Below are 19,517 nucleotides of genomic sequence, written 5' to 3'. Positions count from 1 at the left end.
GCTACAGGCATATAGATATCCTTTCTCTTTGCTAAAGGCTTCTAGAACACTGTAACCGAGCTAACCCTGGCCCCTGGCTAACCGAGACATGCACAGCGCTGTAGTGGAGAGCAGTTGATGTAGCATCTGCGAGTAGCATAGTTCGGAAGCTCAGAGCAGTCTCTCGTTCACTTGGCATTTGTCAACGTGTAAAGGCCCATCCACGTTACCGGCACGGCAACTCGCCGTTCGCTGGCCGCCGTGTGACGGCAGTTTTGCTCACAAATGGCAAGATTTCCTTGCCGTAGAGAGGATGAGACTGAGACCCATTTGTGCTGCAGCCGTACAGCGAAGTGGCCAATCAGCAACCGAGGAGTGGTCACTCAGGCAACGATGGCAGCCTCACCACAGCTGATCGTTCGCCAGCACCAATATCGTCGCTAGGCCTCCTCCTGTTCGCTTCAAAGCTAAAGCTAATGACGCTTCGGAATGAATCACCGACGCTCACAAGCCGCAATATTTTCTTACCATTGTTTTCGCTCTTCGCAATAATTATAATTGTGACATGCACTTCGAGTCGCCAGTTGTTTACCTATGCTGGCAGAGCACGCGTGTGCGCGAGCGGACTACGTAGCATAGTTTTAAGTCACTATTTGTTGTGACCCACGTGAACAAGCCGTGTTGCGTATCCTCTCCTACGACGCCGTAGCATCACCTGGAGCCCATAAACCGAAACCGAAATGGCTCGGTATAGTAATGCTATTATTAAATTATTTATCGGGTATATATGAAACTTGCGATGTGTACTGTACTTCCTGTAGTATGCAATGCTTGAATCAAAGAATGTGTAAACGAAAATTTTCATGTCTCCACCCCTTTAAATGCATGTTTATAACAACAATGAAACGCAAGCTGGCAGCAGATAAGCCACAGTCAGGTAGCCCGCAGTCATCCTGCACAACAATGCAGTACCAAGGCATGTAACTAGCCGAAACAAAGCCTTTTTTTATTCACCATTTTATAAGCCTTTGGTTAGGTCTCATGAACGTGGCAATAACTTATTCAGTACACCGGTGCAACATGCAGCACGGCATTCAGACACTCTCCACAAGGTGGCGGCACGGCGTAACACTTTTGAGGAAATTCATGCTTTCTGTGATGCAACCATCAGCGAAGAACCAGTCAGCCCTTGGAAAGCTGCTTGTGTAATGCTGTAACTGGTTCTCATGTCGATGATTGGGCAATCAACTTTTCCGCCTGCACCTTTTTCACATTCCAGTTGTGAAGCCTTGCCATATCTGAAGAGCGATCAGTCAAGTACAAACAGCAGCATCAAACAGGGTAGTGTTGAAATATACCAATGTTACCTGTTGAGGGGTATTGACGTGCTAGCAACAAAATGTGCCCGTCGTCTGATTGAAATGTTCTCAAAAGCATGTTTCAAGTAAATGCAGCACAAGAGAAAACATGGGCTAAAGATGAGGCATGGATATAAGCAGCACAACCTTCGTACGAGTTAGACAATACAACCTGCTGACCTGCTTTTGAACTTGAGGATAATGGTAGACTGTTTGGGATAATGCAATGATTCTATTCCAATGGCATTCGTTTTCGCACTTCATCAATGGTCAGAGTGCTGCTCTGCCTACATTATCAGTGGAATTGGCCAGCTGTGAACAAAAAAAAATTAAATTGTAGGGTTTTACGTGCCAAAACCACTTTCTGATTATGAGGCACGCCGTAGTGGAGGACTCCGGGAATTTCGACTACCTGGGGATCTTTAACGTGCACCTAAATCTAAGTACACGGGTGTTTTCACATTTCACCCCCATCGGAATGCGGCCGCCATGGCCGGGATTCGATCCCGCGACCTCGTGCTCAGCAGCCCAACACCATAGCCACTGAGCAACCACGGCGGGTACCAGCTGTGAACGATGGATGATAATAAATGAATAGAATCCAGCAAAATGAATCCATACATTATACCGAATTATGTAAGTATAGATAAGATTGCATAGCTGTGTCAGGCCCAGCTGTTTGGCTTTGCCACTGTACTTAGTGCGTCCACGTTTCATTTGCAGGGGCAGCAGTCTAACAGTAGAATTGGAGGTGTGCTGTCAATATGAATCCTATCCAGCCAAGAAGCTTGCAGTTGGCACACAAATTGTACTAAACATTCCCCTCTTTTGTCTTTTTACAAATGAATCTTTGCAAATTATAAGCTGTTACGTGGATGCTTGCGGACAACCAACCTCACAAGTATAAAATCGACATGCCAAGTATGGCCTCAAATCCAGAGAGCTAGGTTTGCAGGTGACACATGCATTGCAGTTCAATCTATCCTAGTATGGTCTACTGCATCTGCCTCTGATAGCAAGAACGATTCCTTCTCACTAAACATTGTCAACATGCTCAGTTCTACAGCAAAAGCTCATTATTTGGGATTTCACAGAACCACAAAAAATATCAAAATTTATAGAACATCTCAAAAACAATAATCATATGCTTACTACATCAACATGCCTTTGTTTACTGATGAAATCCACAACCCTCATTTCTATGTTGTACAAGAATTAGCGCGGGAGCTTCAATTCTCATTATCTCATTGCTATCTTCAACACACATTGTAATGACATAATAGTTATGTGGAAACCTCTACGACTCAGCGGCCATTGAACATAATGTAAAATAGAAGTGAGGCATGCAGACAGGACACAAGAGTAGAGAAGTGGACAACACGAACGCCGACTATCAACTGAAGGGGGCACTGAGGCGAAAAAAGAAAGAAGACACAAAACTCATCTGCACATGCGCAGATGAGTTTCTCATCATTGCATGCGCAGATGAGTTTTGTGTCTTCTTTCTTTTTTCGCCTCAGTGCCCCCTTCAGCTGATAGTCGGCGTTCGTGTTGTCCACTTCTCTACTCTTGTGTCCTGTCTGCGCGCCTCCCTTCAATTTTGCATAATGAATCCTTACCAACTAGCTCAGCTTTCTGTCGTTCTGAACATAATGTATTTTGTATCCGCATAAACCGTACCAGCTTATTGCGTACGCATCGGTTAAAACGTAGCATTTCCACTTTTCGTCGCGCAAACACGGAGGTGTGTCGTCTCCATCGGGCGGCCCGGCAGAACAACAAGCCTCAGAGATCGATACAACGGCCTCCAAGCGCCCTGTGCGTTTGCACGTGAAGCTGCATCAACATCAACATCATTTCGACGCCGCATGGACGCCGTGCCGGAGAGCGTTGTGGCGTCGTGCAAGCGAGGACTCGCGTCATGCCGAAGCTAGGATAAAAAAGACGCCGGGTGCTCAGCATAGAAGAAAAATTAGACATCGTCTGTGCTACCGAACGTGACACGAAGAAGTCGGCGCTGGCCCGCGATATGGATCTGCTGTTGACTACAGTGTGTGGCATTTGGAATGCGAAATTGCTCGGCAGCGCTGCTGCGACCGCGAAGAGATGTCGGCTACGAGGTTCGACTTTTCACCATCGTTGCCGCTGTTGTTGCCGAAGTGTCAACTAGCGACAGTGATGAGGACGACACGGAAAGCGACAGCACGGGCTATTCAGGCCCGACAGTGGCACAAGCTGCGCGTTACGTCAGCCTCATGAATGCGATTGTCGCAAGGAGAACAGGGGCGCGATAACCTAACTATTCCAAACGAAAAGTTTTCCGAACTCCGGCACCCAGCAATGAAAAAGGCGCCCCGGGACTTATGCAGCACTACTGCGCGCGTGCACGGAGAATACGTAACGCCAACGAGGAATCTGCCGTGCGAGTGTTTACCGAGAGAAGGGGGGCCGGCTGAGAAGCTGGCACGCAGCTTCAGTAAGTTTGAGGCCGCTGTCGTCGTGCTAAGCCGCCGCGATATCAAACGAAAATAACATTTACGTCCCGTGAAGTGAATAAATACTGCATGTTTTTCCCCTTTCATCGCACTCCCTCTGAGTTCCGTTTTCGACAGATAAGTGGGCGATCTCATGCTATTTCGCTTAAACAGTACTACCGTTTAGTACATACTTTTTCCGAGCTCCGGCCAACTACGATTTAACGAGGTTTCACTGTAAAGGTAAAATGAAGCATCTACCCAATCGTAGCAATTGCTACAAAGGAAACCCACATGGGTTCCTCAAAAGAAAAGCCTCGCAGTTGAAGAAAAATTCATCCTCATCCGGGACACGAACCTAGGACCGCCGCCTTTCCAGGGTGGCCACTCTACCACCTGAACTAACCAGGTAGCTAGCTGATGGCAGGGCAAAGTCGAACTTATCAACAACTTGAAGGAAAGGCAAGAGTTTGATCTAACAGTTCTGTGGAAACTCGCAAGGTGGAGAGAAGTAATAAATAAAGGGAAAATGAAACATCCACACAATCAAAGCAATTGCTACAAAGGAAAGCCATACTGGTTCCTCAAAAGAAAAGCCTCGCAGTTGAAGAAAAATTCATCCTGGTGTGGAATACGAACCCAGGACCACCACCTTTCCGGGGCAGTCACTCTACCATCTGAGCTAACCAGGAGGCTAGCAGATGGCAGGGCGAAGTCAAACTTAACTCAAAACAAAGGTAACAGTTTGACGTAGTTCTGCAGAAACCTGCAAGGTGGAGAGCAGTAATTATTAAAGGGAAAATGAGACATCCACCTACTGAATGCAATGCATTCAGCCACAAGCTGCTCTGCTAGCAGCCTGCAGGCCTTAAGCTGTGAAACCCTGTTCCATTCGGTTGGTGCAGGTGGTGGAGAAAGTTACCACCGCATTCAATTCAGTGTACAGTTTCACATATCTTTAATATTTATTTGTTTAAATACTATATTATAGTGAACGACTACCATATTATTATACCAGTGTACCATTACATTATTAGTGCGAGTTGTGCATTAATAGTGTACCATTATACACTATTATAATGCACAACTGTTGACCACACAGCATGACAGCACCTTACAATAGTGAAAAGCGGCGAGATTCGCAATGGTAAGCACAAGCATGCGAAGCACTTTCCACTGTGAACGGCGTCTGCTTCATTCTTCATTTCAGTATTGCAAGCACCAAATCCTTATTGTTTGTGAGGCCCCTATTGTTCACATGAATTCCTGATAACACTTCATGCGAGTTGATAAATTCCCATTTTCCTTTTCCTGATTGTGTGCCACTCCAGTAAAAGGGGAGGAAAAAAATAAAGAAAGAAAATGCATTGCAGATTGTGGCCACATCGTACTTGTGCACATTGCACCATTTTTTCTAAGCAGGAATGAGCAGTTAGCGCTGGCAGGCACATGTCCTCCTGAAGTGAATGGCGTAGCAGACGACACTGCCACAGTAGCGTGCACAGCATGCTTGTACTAACCATAACTAATCTTGCTGCTTCTAGCTGCTACGAGGCTCGCACATGCTGTGCTGCCAAATCTTCCTCAGTACTATTAGAAATGCTCGAAGCCGTAGAGTTACCACCACAAAGATTCATGCCAAATCAATATGGCAAGGAACTTTGCACATTGCATTTTTTTTTTCACTTCATAATATGCAAACATGCTTAGTGTCATTTTAGTAAAAATTCTCCACTGCCTTTCTGAAAGAAAATGTATAGCCTTCATGAACAGAAAGAAAGCCAACAAAAGTGAGACTCTTGCTTAGCTGTGGCTATGCCAAGTTGCACTGATACAACTACTGGTGCTGGAAAGCTCTGCATACCTGCCAAACCATGAAAGTCAGAATTCATAAATATCCCATGCACATGACCAATAAGGGGAAAAGCGGAATAACATGTACTTCTTTTTAACACTTGCTCTGAGCACGTGCCTTTCGTAAGACACATACTTTATGAACCATGATTCATCTTTAGATGCAGGACCCAGGCAGCAGCAGACACTGACAAGCAACACACCATATTTAGACCACAGCGACTTTTTCAGCAAATCTGCTGTTGCCAATTTTACCTGTTTCAGGAATTTATCTGCATAAACTTGCTCAAAGAAAGTACCCTGCTGCCATCCTTTCACCATGACAAAGAATCCCAATGGTAGGGTCACAGTCGAGTGAGTGAAACTTTTTCATGAGCAGAATTTATCGTAAATAACTTGACGCAGTATTTGTAGAATAAGCCCAACTGTGGTAACATTAAAAAAAATTTGGGAGAGTCAACATGTATGGCTGTCGGAAGGTGAGGACGAGGGTACGCCTTACCCTTCAGAGCTTTTGAGTGGCGTGGATGCAACAGGAGGCCACCCATACAGCCTGGCGCTATCTGCGCTCACGTGCACAGTGCTTCTGTTTCTTTCCGCAAAATGTCAGTGAGTCAGTCTAACTGTGTACTTAACTACAAAGTGAACATAAACGACGGAGCATAGAAGAAAATTCTGTTGTGTACTCTCTATCTTCTGTGCTTTGTCTTTCATGTTTCTTTTGACAAAAACAAGTACACATGTAAAGGTCATTAGGAATGGCAAGGTTAATAAGGTATATCCAAGGCTAATAAGACCATGTCAGCAATTACTCCTCCCTTTTGTGCCAAGAGAGAAATTTACAACAAACTTGGTTAAGGATACTGACTTCAGTAGTTGTGATCTGATCTCTGAGGAAGTCCAGGTCACTGTGCAGCTCTGTAAAGTTCCTCGTAGCAGTTTGCAAATTCTTACAGAGCAACTCCTCCGCCCCTTCTAGCGTGTACTCCAGCATCACATTCGCCTGCAAGAGAAAACATTCTGGTTAAAATAAATTAGGTTATGGGGTTTTACACGCCAAAACCACGATGGCACGCCATCGTGGGGGACTCCGGATTAATTCTGACCACTTGGGGTTTTTAAATGTGCACCTACATCTAAGTACATGGGTATTTTTGCATACGGTCCCCATCAACATGTGGCCACCGTGATCAGGATTAACATTCTGATCAGTGGTATTTGGTAGCAAAGTAGCAGTGCAGAATAACACTGTAGATGCACATTAACCAATTCACACACTTGCTGCAAAAAGCACCATTATGCTGAAAGCCACATTATCACTGCCACTTTAACTGTTTCCGATGGCAATCATTGCATAGACATCATGGCAAGCCCACTTTAGTGTCTGGAGACATAAGAAGCAACCAGGAAGAAATGCTCAGGCATCGTGATTATCAGTGTACACAGATGGGCATATGCAAATACATTCGTCGACTGATTTTGCAGCATATACAGTCGCCGACCGATTTTTCGGACTCCAAAAATTCGGACATGCTCGATTATTCAGTCTGCTTCGCGGCACCGCCATTCTCCCCATAGACCATAATGTATAACAACTGCTGAAAGTTCGGACACCTTGAAACTTCTCGTCTGATTTTTCGGACACTCCTTGAGCCAACTCGATCGAGAGCGCCATGCACAGACTCTGACCGGTGCATGGTTCGACTTGCTGAATGCCATTTTTGTCTTGAACGGAGCCTCCTTGCTGCCCCACGAAGTGGCGCTACTGCAAATCCCCGCTCATCATCATCGTTGCAGCCTCGTTCGTAGCTACAGCAGCTCTGGTCTCAGCTTAGTAAGCCATACAAACAAGGATATATAGCGCAAGAAAGACACAGGGACAAGCAGGAACACAGTTAGTAAGCCATGTCAAGACAATCCAGCAGCTGATTTGTTTCTTTCTTCATGCACGACGCTGCAAGTAGGCCACAGTTTTCGTTTGTGCGACTGCTATCGGCGTGACGGTGTGGTGATGTTTGCTTTGTGTGCTGTGTCGAGGTTGCGGTGATGCAACGCGGCAAACGGAAACATCGCGTCAAGTGTCTAATGGCGCTGCCCGCGCATGCTGCCGGCAAGCGGGTGCTGGGAGGCCTAGGATTTGTCGCCTTCCTATGTGCTCCCTACTGACGCCGAAAATGTTCTGCCGAGACCTGCGCAGTGGTTGCATTGCGATTCTGGACACCCGTCTCATTTGACAGTTTCACAGGTGCTGATACTGCTGTACTGACATGCGCCAAACTCGACGACGGCAAGATCATTCGTCAGGTTTCTGCTGCGCCGCTGGACGATGACTCTGAGTCAGAAAATCACGCACCATGTGCTATGCTGCCGTCGCATGTGGAGCGTGTACAAGCAGTGACTGTGCTTTCAGTCGCCTATAGTGACCGTACGACCCTCTCCGAGATTCAGGCTTATCTGATTGTGCATAAACGGAACAGTGTGCATCGACGCATTCACAATTTCTTCAAGCCTATTGCCGAGCCCGAATAAGTGCGTGGAAATAAAGGGTTTCTTTTTTTTCTTAATCTGCTTTTTTGGACACCTGTTTATTCGGACATTTCTACAGTCCCCGTGAGGTCCAAATAAACGGTCGGCCATTGTAAAGGCATTTTTCCTCCTTTTGTCCCATTTTGCATTTCTTCATGGAAGTAGCGCGGGGATCGTTGACACAAAGAAATGACACACACATGCACTGTTTTCCCTCCAGCTGGACTACTTACTTCCCACCAGTTCAGCCTATCTTCCCCATTGGTTCAGCAGCTCTATACCAGTGACAGCTAGGCTTTACAAAGTACAAGTCATCTCACTACATTTCCACTTTTTTGCCTCACCTTGCATGCCTGCTTGCACCTTGCATGAGGGATTTTCATCACCATGCTGCTGTTCTTCTTAGTGTTCAGATTTTCTCTACTGCTGTGTTTATTCATGGTGTTTGAAAGGATTTATACAATATGGCAGGGGTTTCGAATGACCACAGGGAGAAAGCACAAGCCACTACATGTTTTCCATATGTGCTACTGTGACTATATAATGTTTTGCAGGGCGAGCATGGTTATCTAGAAGTGTAGCGCGACAATCTTTTAGCATGCTGTTGCAACATGTAGTATAGTTTTAGATCTGCTGCTATAGCAGTCTAGTAAATAAGCAAATAAATAAATGTTTGCAGTGTGCTTAGGATTACTATGCTTGTGCTTAACACTCAGTCACAAGACATCTTTTTCTGTTTAATTCTTAAGTTAAACATGCCAGAACCATGATATGATTATGAGGCATGCGGTAGTGGAGGACTCCAGAATGATTTTGACCACCTGAGGTACTTTAATATGCACATAAATTTAAGTACATGAGTTTTTATACTTTGCCCCCATTGAAACACGGCCGCCACGGTCGAGACTGAACCTGTGAGCTCGAATTGAACAGCACAATGCTGTAGCAGCAGGGCAACCACAGAGGGTTACAATAACGTTCTCCCATGTAAACAGTGCAGAAACAGCCATTGTTTAGTTAGCTCAAGCTTTTGAAACAGCAGCGTTAACCGATAAGCTCGAAAGCTGCATGGTACTGAACCATAACATGCTGTACTACAAGCATGCAGTAATCTCTGACCCATACATTAAGACAAGCCCCAGGCGGTCAAATATATTCTGCAGCTACCCGCTACAGCATGCCTCATAATTAGACTGTGGTTTGGCCAAGCAAAGCAAATGACTATAATTTTAATACCTAGAACCTTTGCTACCACCATGTTCATTTAGAGGGGCAGTCACCAATATGCACACAGATATGAGAGCTAAGAACAATACATTAGCATTTTGCTTTCTTTTATACTTGGTGGTACACTGTTGCTCCAATGTGATACAGAATTAAAAATAAATTAAGCAAAAAAAGAAGAAGGCATACCAATAGATGACGATAAATGTGTAATAGCACAAGTTGTCTAAGCAGATCATGACAATGGAATAAATTACACTTTGGTTTGACAAGTCGTGAAGGATTTGACAGCCATAAAACGTGGCTGACGGCTGCAATGCCTGCAGCAGAGAAATTTTGTAGTGTAGCAGTGCTTTGCATAGACCTTCTAGACAGCTACTGGACATGAACACTGCAATATCAAATGGCTGCACACTAATCCAATAATAACCCCGTGTACTGCAAGGCTAGTGTTCAAAGCTTTCCATACCGCAGGAAATGACAAAAATTGTACCAAGTTCCTTAAGTATGCGGTGTGCAGGCACACCATGTTTTTAGTGCAAGCATTCAAGCAGCTGAATATTTAAAAAGATAAAATAAAAAAGACTACACACAGATCACCTAGTGTCAAAAGCCACAACTAGAAACAAACTGATGGATGTGATCCCACTGCACGATACTTTTGCTTATGATGGCTATACTCATCAGTGGCACAGAAAGGGTTAAACGAGGCTTTGAAGCGGAACTACAGGAGACCATGTTGCATCACTGCTCTAAAGTGTGTTTGTATTACTGCACACTCTATACATCTACTAACATTGCATGTCTGCAATTTCCATGTGTGTTTGCTCCTCGACATGTGAAACCTGCTAGAAGAACTAGAAATTATAATCACGCAATGATTCCAATTTGTAGACAGAAGTACTGCGAGAAACAGTTTTAAAGAGCCCCCTCACCATGTCTGGGCATTACAAACACACAAGCATGCCTTATGTGCCGATGATTGTCTACAACGTATCAGACTGCTGCGCAGCACAAGAGTAGCTAAAATTTTAAATGAAACCTTGTCTCACACGCCCTTCCTCTCAACTGGGCCTTGCTTCCTGTTAGAGAATCAAGGTCACATGCATAAGCAGCTCTACATAAGACGCACTGCCTGCAACGCCACTGACTATTGCATGTTACTTTCGTAAACCATAATGCACAGAACTGCCACTAGAAGTTCACTGTGCAGCAATAAAGAAAGAGAAAGAAGAAAAGAAGGTGATGGTGCTCATGATGCAAATGTGGTGTGTCCCCTTGATTCCGGTATGGGAGAAGGCAAGGAAGGGGTGTTGCTTACGGGCGCTAGTCAAGACAAAGGGAGAGTGCCTGTGTTGGCAGTGAAGCTCGCCTCCTGGAAGCATGGGATTGTGACATTTTAACTTCTATCTCCTCTCATAATGAATCAACTTGAAATATTCTTGTGGTATAATACAACCCATACACACTTTAGAAATTGAAGTGCAACCAAAGTTTCGAGCACTGTGAGGGGGCCTTTAATACCAGCTACGTTTGCACTTTGACAAGGCCAAACATGAGACAGTGTTGCCGCATGGTGTTCATGTATGTTAATTAATGTCAACCAAGCACTGGAGATTTGGGGGCATTTAATACCAGTTACATCGGCACCATGACAAGGTCAAACATGCAAGAGTGTTGCCGCATGGTGTTCATGCATGTAAATTAATGTCAACCAAGCACTGGAGATTTAACAAAGCCAGGTCCTTGTACAGAAACTAAACAAGTCAAACAAGGCAAATAAGAGACTTACGCCAAGCCAGAGGCAGACTCGCTCTGTAGGCGGTATGACAGCCTTGGAGTAGACCTGGTCTGACAGCACAAACCTTGTCTCCATGTCTTCGGAGGAGTCCTAAGGAGAGTCAGCAGTAGGCTTTGTAGATTGCTACGAATTGCAATACTTGGAAACAAAATACAGACTCAACACTTGTATTGCATAGTCTGTTGGCACAATCATGGTGGCAACATTTAAAGCTCAGCAAGCTTCAACTAGTTTAACAAGTGCAAACAGGCCAATGTAACATTCTGGAACCATTTACTACAAACAGTAGTGCAACAGGAGCCCTTGTCTAGTTAATTTGTAGTGATGTGCCAATGAAATGCTTTCTGAAAATATGTGCATTTGATAATAGAAGGCTCAAGACATGCAATAATGTTAGTAGGATGGCATTCAACCTCGGAGATTATGCAAGCTTCAGAAATCAACCTGCAAACACCTAAACCTTTATCTTTGGATCGCTTTATCAATTATAACCACCCTTCATGTCAATAAACAATGTTTTCCATGCAATTTCGTCCCACAACATCAGAGAACCATGCAATTCAATCCACAATATTCGTATATCTTAAGCGGCCAGCAATCTGTTTTGTAGTTAGTATTTTGGCGTGGCTTCAAATAAATATAAGCGCTTTCTCAGGATATTTCCCCACATGCACAAAAATTGCACTGGTTTGACACACTACACTACAAACCAGCATACATAAATATTCTGTTCAAGAGGAAACTGAACAGTTCATTTTGTCAGCCGGCTACGTTAAGGGCGAGTTTGTCGGCCACAAAGAAAAGAATATCTAGTTGCAGCATATCTCCGATGCTGATAGAACAGGCATGTTTCCAATCAAAAGTTGTATAAGAAGGCTCAGGACCATACCCTTTTCGATTTAAGCAGTTTGACGATCTCCAGCGACGTTTTGATTTCAGGGATCTGGCTCTTTAACCTGAAATACAATTCACGTACACATGCTGTTTCTGCTACCGTGATCCATCTCCTCCCCCCCCCCCCCCCCAAAAAAAAAATACGCAACAATGAACACTTGACAGATTCCATAGAAAAGCAGTGAGGGAAAATGAAAAGTATTGAGGCGCTCCCACCTTTGTTTCTTCTGGAGCAGATTTAACTCCATGAACTTATATTTACTGTGCTGCTCGTCGAGGTTCTTAAGTGCCGCATCTATGGTTTGATTCTCTTCTCTCGCCATAAATTCATCCATATCGTCCTAGAATGCATAGCATACAAACATTACTCTCAGCGACAGTTTGCTGGTCAAGCCAGCCGGCGCAAATCACGTGTGAGCGACTTACCAGGCATACTGCCTTGGGAATCCCTGCATGAATCAACTTCTTCGTCGCCTTTTCAACGTCTGCCGAGTCTGTCATAGCGAAAGCCGTGCTTATGCAGCCGATCAAGCAATAGTAAGCACAATTAAAGGCAGCTTGACGTAAGGCGTGGTGAACGCGAGATTAAAAAGGCAATCGCGAGACGGCGAAACAAGAAACGACATAAGCGCCCCCTGGCCCACCTGACTGCTGCTCGTATCCCCAAAAATGCAGTGCGTAATAAATTAAACAGGCGTGTAAAAATAAAAAATCAAGAAAGAACGAAAAAAATTAGCGTTTTCAGTAGGTCTTGCTTAGAAATTGCGTAAAGGTTTCGAAACCGAAACCCGTATCTTCCGAAAGTTTAGCGTACTTGCGCGTTTAAGCGAACGATCAACGCTATACCTTGCACGAACCCAGCACAAATTCCTGAGCTAGTCCTTAAAGTTAAAAAGCGGTAGCTCATTCTAAGTATTTTAGGAAGCGCACCGCTTCTTCAAGTTTCACCTTTTACCGATAACAGCAGCTAGTTTCGCATGCGACATGCTAGAGCGGCTAGAGACACAAACGCATTGTTGATTTCATGCTTTATTTTACGTAAAGAGAACGCAAAGAGAGAGAGAGAGACTTCGTAAGAAAAATAAAACGTGCTAAGCCTCTGGCTGTCACAATGTTAGAGTGTACTAGAAGCAGTTTCACACACCCTTGCACAGTCAGCGACCGACTGCACCACGTAACTCAAAAGTTCCGAAAGCACACGCGCACATCGGCACTCATTCCCTCGGTGTCCTGTAAGCCTTTTTGAAACATCCCAGCGTCTCCTCCAGCTTCAAGTGTTCTTTAACTTGTTCCTCTGACAGTAGTCGCGGGTCGCTGTCCCTCAGGCCAGCGTAGAAAGCGTCGACGCGCCGAACTTCGTCTCTAGCGTTCAGCAGTTTGTACTCCCTGGCCCTGTACTCGTTGTAGATGCTCTCTTCGTTGGCTCTGTACTCTTCGCAGATCCTCATTTCTTGCGACTGATAATAGTGGAAGTCCCATGGCGCCGTATGTGCTCTCCTGTGGCGCTTGTCAGGGTGTCCGCGGTCATGTGAAGCGTACGGCTCCTCCCTTGGCCTCCACAAACTCGAGTGGAGCTTGTGGATGTCGTCCCTGAACGTTTTCTGAGCTCTTGTGACGTCTTTCTCCTTTTTCCGTTTGAGTTCTTTTAGCTTCAGGTCAATGATGTCAGTGTCAAAACGCTGGCGCTTGGCAGGTTTCGTGTGTTCACGCGAGGAGCTGCGTGATGCTTTGCGCTTGCGGCGTTTAGACTTAGCGGGCTGGCTCTTTGCATGTCCCAGACTTAACATTCGTCGCCGATAATGGAAAGTCGTCAGTTCCCTGTGAGGGTCTGGAATCCTGGTGTTATGCCAAATCTTGTGGACGGCCTGGTATCGTTCTTCATCTGTGCTAAGGCAACGAACAGCTTCCCATTCAGGATTTTCAATGTCCTTGTTTTCAGCAGGATCTTCACTCATGAATGGAGCTCGGTTTTGCACCTCTGGGGCCTCGACACTTGGCAGCTGTAGGTCCAAGCCTTGAGAATCAGTGGTCATAGTGTGGCTTGAATGAGCACAAAGGTCTTCAGGCTTGTGTGGTGGCTCGAAATGCCGTCCTTGGTGACGTCTAATAGTGTTTATTTTCTCACGCATGTCCAAATCATCAGATACGTACATTGCATCCTTGCTTAGTGTATGTACCAACAGTGGGGCTACAGGTTCGATTCCAGCAAGGCTTCTGGTGTCCGTAGAATTCGGAAGCTCCTGGGAAGGCTTGCACTCTGGCATAGAAATAAACGGTTGTGCTGGTACCTCATGTGTCGAGGCCATGGCATTTGCAATCTGCAAAGTTGGTTGGCCGTGTTCTGTAGATTTTGATGAAGCAACAGGTGACTGTACTTCGGCAATGAAGGCTTCATCATCAGTTTCAACTCCGAGGTCTAGAACATCTCCAGATGCGACTGAGCAGGACGGTGATGGAGGTCTGATGCCATCCTTGGTGCATCTTTGTGTACTTGATGCAACATTCCTGTCAGCTGCTGCTACCAGTGCAGTGTCAAAAATGTCAGCTCTATCACAGATATGGTCCAACTGCAGACATGCATCCAGAAGAGGAACAGGTTTTGAGCTGGGACTAATTGGCATTGAAGTTCCTTTACACTCCTTGTCTACAGCAGGAACAATGTCGGTCTCATTGTGGTGATCTTTATGTCCCGCAACAACAAGAATTGCCAATTTTTCATTGGCATCAGTGCTACTCTCAATTGCGTTGTCTTTAGGCTTGTGCTCTATATAACTGGAAGGCTCTGCATGATCATCACTAGGAGCTGACAAACCAGTAACAGGTTTGTCATTTGCCCCCTTGAACCCTGGTACTATCTGCCCCATGTCCTCGTGATATAATGAACTTCTGTCACACATATTTGGGACAGATTGCATAATATCTGTAAAGTAAGCAGGGCTGTTAGCGCTGGCATTCTTTCCCAACTGTGGCTTCAAAATCACATTCCTAGCGTTACTAATGCTTGAGGCTGTAAGATTCCGAATGGAGCTGCAATGCTCAGTTTTCACACGTGCAGTGCGATTTGCCGGAGAGAGATCACTGTCACTAGCTGCTTCTGAAGGCAAAAAATTGCTAAAGTTATTTGAAGTAGTATCTTCTAATGGTTCAATAGTCTCCAGCTCATTTTGTTTGTGAGGTGTGACACATGGCACCTGTTTATCCCCAGTACAGGATTTGTAACAGAAGTCAAATTGTGTTTTGCATCCTGCTGAAAGTGTCTGGTGGACAGGTACAGAGATACTGCCAACAGAGTTTGCATGATGTGGGCAAGAGCTCGAACTATAGGCACTGCTACACTGAGCCTCACATTCACACACTTGTTTCTGATTAGGTGCAAAAACTCCCTGAAAAGAATTAGTGCTGCAATGCACACCACATTCATTTGATTCATTCTCATGGCGTGTTACTAAGCTACCTTTACTCTGGTGGACATGACACAAGCTCTCTGGACATACTAAGCCTGCCTCCCTTGGTTTATCATTTCTAAATGTAAAAGCATCATTCATGACACGATTGCCATCGCAGCTTCCTACATAATGTTTAGCTTCTACCTCTTTTACTTCGTCATACTTCTTAAATGTAGAGGCATCCACCATGATACAGCTGTCATCGGAGCTCTCTACATATTGTGCAGGCTCTACGTCCAATAGCTCAACCTTATATTCCTTAAATGCCGAACCACCCACCATGATACCACTGCCATCTTGGCTTTCTACATATTGCCGAGCTTGTACCTCTTCTACTTCATCATATTTCTTAAATGTAGAGGCATATACCATGATACAGCTGTCATCAGAGCTATCTACATATTGTGCAGGCTCTGCATTCAATGATTCATCCTTATATTCCTTAAATGCCGAACCATCCTCCATGACACAGCTTTTATTAAAACTTTCCATGTGTTTCTCAAATTGCAGCTCCTCTAGTTTTTCTTGGAAATGTGTGCAGGAGGAATCGCTAGCATTCTGCATTTCACGGCTGCTATTTAAGTGGCCATAATGCTGGCCACCTTCCTTCCCATGAGGAGCCTCAGGACACTCTCCGGTATCAAAGGCACCTTCTATCCGAGCACAGTTCAGACGGCTCACTCTGCCTGCTCTAGGCTCCTGTCTGCATCCTTCATTTGCAGAATGCTCAACATTTTCACAGTTGCTATGAAAGCTTTGATCATGCTGCTTGTAATGGTTCCCTTCTGTTTTCCCTCTACATCTTGTAGAGACATATGTGTTCCCTTGTTGAAATGAATGTGAACGAAAATGCTCATTTTTTGATGTGGACTTGGAATTTTCCCTATTTGGTTCCTCCAGGATTGCACAACTAGCACTGTGTTTCGGGTGTGCGCCCTCAAGCTTATCTTTTTTACAGCCCTGACAATGTTCTCCATTGTGGTAGTAGTGACTGTTTTGTGAACTACCAACAAAGTCCGGCTCCCTGTGAAAAGTCCTAGCTGATGAACGTGCTGAATGCTGAGAAACTGATGGATATTTTTCCGATTGGGCTGTTTCTATGCACTGATATTCACTACTGCAGTATGCAATACTGAGTGTTTGAGCTTCATCAGCATCTTCGACAGAGTCCACCCTGTTGTCTTCTAATAAGCGACCGTGCCAAGTAGTGCTTGCACGCTCTGCCAAGCTTGGTCCTTCACTGTCCTCGATAAAAAATCCGTGAAAACTGCCTGTACTGCCAGCAGCATCGCTTTCAGATGGGACTTGTGGGCATGCAGGAAGGAAACTATCGCATTGCTCTACAAAATCGTCCAAGGTGGAAAGAAATGATGAGACGTCACCATCGGCCACTTCATTGTCCCCAGCATCACTTGTCCTAATTGGCGTGCTACACAACCTTCGCGCAATTGTCTTCCTGCTTGGAGTCCTCAAACGGGCAGCATCCATGTTTCCCGTCTGCGACTAAAACTTTTGCTCCGGCTCTGTGCTTGCACGTCCTTGGCCTGTTAAACAAAGCAAAAACAAACGTATCTCGATTCGATGATGTCAACACGCAACCACTCTTACTAAGGGCATACATGGTGGCAACACATCGTACGCCTTACAAAATAAGCTATTCTTGTACGAGCCTCAAGAACTACAGCAAGCGCCGGGCGCCAAAAACGCTAATAAAAGCTACATGGGAATATGTTACAAGGGCATAACTTCATTGAGAGCAACCTAGAATTGGTTAAGAAAAATAAATTGAACGACACGGGCAAAAATGATAAAAGGTGCCGCAGAAGAAAAGCAACCACTCATTGGAACGACCGTGCGGCGAATAAAAAGCCTGACAAAAGAATCGCGTCTTTCGGACGCCAAGCAAGTTATTCGCCACGACACTCGGTTCAACCGCGTGTGCAACACTTCAAAAGCTACTACCAGTCAAACGTTCTTGCTCACCTGAATTAGAAAAAATCCGTCGAACAGGTGCACTGGTTTCCTCACATTTTCGCCGTCCGAACAATCGAGAAACCGCCGTCGGTTTACGCCATAACCAACCGACCAATCCTAATGCGCAATTGAATGGCAATTCACAACACAATCAGGCGCGCTTAACAGCAGCGCGCAAGCAGCAGTTTCGAAGGAACAACGGATATATTTTGCTGTGGTCCCGTGGTCGCCGTGGTTTCGAGTTTCGTTCTCTAAATTTTGGCGCGCCCACCGGGGTGGCGCTGCCTGCGCTGCGATTACATGCGATTACGGAACCTGCACGTTTGTGGGTTTGTACCGTTTTTACACGTATGTATTACGTTCCGGGCCATCGGAAACGTCGGCTTATCAACAGGTGTCGCGATTTGTGTAACTTGATGATGGTCGCGGAAAAAAAAAAAAATATATTATACACATGTGCACAGCGGTTGTCACATGCGCGTTACAGCTTTGAAAAAATGCTAAGTAAAGCGAATCTGGTGGAGTCGCGAAGGCAGAAACAGGAAGCCTTGGAAGGTTCAACACGGTGTTGAACAGCTGACCTTCACCGTGAGTTGTTCGCAGAAAGAAGAGAAGGACAGGGATGCCGCGAGACTGGAAGATATCAAAGAAGCCGTAATATTAGTGGAATCCGAAAATGCGCTGAGGCAACGTGAAGAAAGAGGGAAAGAGAGCAATGAAATTGTGTTTGAGTCTTTGAGGTAATTAAAGCTGCAACGTTTTTTTTTAACCTGCCTGGTTGCTTAGTGGCTGTGGTGTTTTGCTCCTAAGCACGATGAAGCGAGATCGGATTCCGGCCACGGCGGCTGTATTTCAATGGAGGTGAAATGCGCAAACACACGTGTACATTGGCGTAGCCGGGAAGGGGGGTGGGGGTCGAGCCCCCAACCCGGAATTTTCTGACGAACTTTTCCTTTCCTACGGAACAGAAAGTTTCAGGAGGTTGGTTCTGAAAGAACAACATGCATGAAAGGGACAGTCCGAAGGGGGAGAAGAAAGTGTCATGCATCAGTTCTACCCATTCTCTGCCTCCTCTCTACCGTTCTGTCTAGCTTCCCTCTGGACTTGGGTATAGTAGAAACTAGAATGTTCTAGTAGAAACATGAGCGCTGCAATTTCTGCAGTGATGTTGCGCAGGGTCACGCATAATCACAGCTGTGAAGAGGCTAATGTGGCGATCGACGCCCAGGGAGCTCCAGAAGGCACGGTGCACATTCGACGCGAAAGTTGTCCGCACTAGAGATTAGTAAGAGGCGATTAGAAGATTGGTGGAAGGATAGTAGGGAAACGACAAACAACGGAGGCGTACAAAAACAAAGTTCACAATAGGGGTGCAAAATGTTTGGTTATGGGAATACATCTTTTAAAGCGAAGCATTCTTTGCCTCTTCCTTTGACTTTTGTTGTGGCTGCTGCTGTCCGGCACACCGTGCTGGGGGGGGGGGGGGGAGGGGGGGGAGGGCTGTGGTTCAGAGCGTGTGTATACAAGACATGGGCGAGTCAGGGAGGAAAGGTGGCGCGAGAAACTCGTTTTCACCCTTGGAGGAAGGAAACTGAGGAGAGGCCCTACCCCCTCTGTGCGCTAGGCGAAAAGTGCGGAGGAAATGATGTAGGAGGTTGTCCTTTTTTTGCTGATTTTTTATTTCTTTGCTGTAGCGGCCACGCCTTTCGGGCCACAATGGCGGCTTTGTTATTGTTATGTGCGCTCACACGTGTTGCTCCGTGGGTTTCGTACCGTGGCAAATGCGCCATGCGGGCAGGTTTGCGTTGGTCACCGTGTTTTGTTGCGCTGCATTATCTGGACCGTGCTCTACGGGATGTTGCTGTGACCAGGTGGGACAGGAGGAACTAAAGTTGGTGAAATGAACGCGCATGCAGCGCTGTACGCAATGTACCGTGCCACGGCAACGGCAACGGACGAAGGAATATCCGCGGGAAATTTTGCCCCC

At 45.6% G+C, this 19,517-nt stretch overlaps 2 protein-coding genes across 2 annotated transcripts; both read right to left on the bottom strand.

Annotated features, from left to right (window-relative positions):
* Positions 1 to 960: 960 nt before the first annotated feature.
* mgr (prefoldin subunit mgr) lies at positions 961 to 12,735 on the bottom strand. The gene is made up of 6 exons (XM_070539048.1): positions 12,537 to 12,735; positions 12,327 to 12,451; positions 12,106 to 12,172; positions 11,208 to 11,306; positions 6,530 to 6,668; positions 961 to 1,277 (listed from the first exon to the last, which is right to left on the bottom strand). The coding sequence occupies exons 1-6, from the start codon at positions 12,609 to 12,611 to the stop codon at positions 1,204 to 1,206; spliced, it is 579 nt and encodes a 192-aa protein (XP_070395149.1). The 5' UTR covers positions 12,612 to 12,735; the 3' UTR covers positions 961 to 1,203.
* A 386-nt stretch (positions 12,736 to 13,121) lies between these two features.
* LOC139060141 (uncharacterized) lies at positions 13,122 to 17,770 on the bottom strand. Its single transcript, XM_070539046.1, has 2 exons — positions 17,540 to 17,770; positions 13,122 to 17,100 (listed from the first exon to the last, which is right to left on the bottom strand). The coding sequence occupies exon 2, from the start codon at positions 17,042 to 17,044 to the stop codon at positions 13,325 to 13,327; it is 3,720 nt and encodes a 1,239-aa protein (XP_070395147.1). The 5' UTR covers positions 17,045 to 17,100; positions 17,540 to 17,770; the 3' UTR covers positions 13,122 to 13,324.
* Positions 17,771 to 19,517: the final 1,747 nt, after the last annotated feature.

This window comes from Dermacentor albipictus, chromosome 5 (assembly GCF_038994185.2).
Source record: "Dermacentor albipictus isolate Rhodes 1998 colony chromosome 5, USDA_Dalb.pri_finalv2, whole genome shotgun sequence".
NCBI lineage: Eukaryota > Metazoa > Arthropoda > Arachnida > Ixodida > Ixodidae > Dermacentor > Dermacentor albipictus.
The sequence above is the reverse complement of the archived record's forward strand: the minus strand, read 5'-3'. Positions and strand labels throughout refer to the sequence as shown.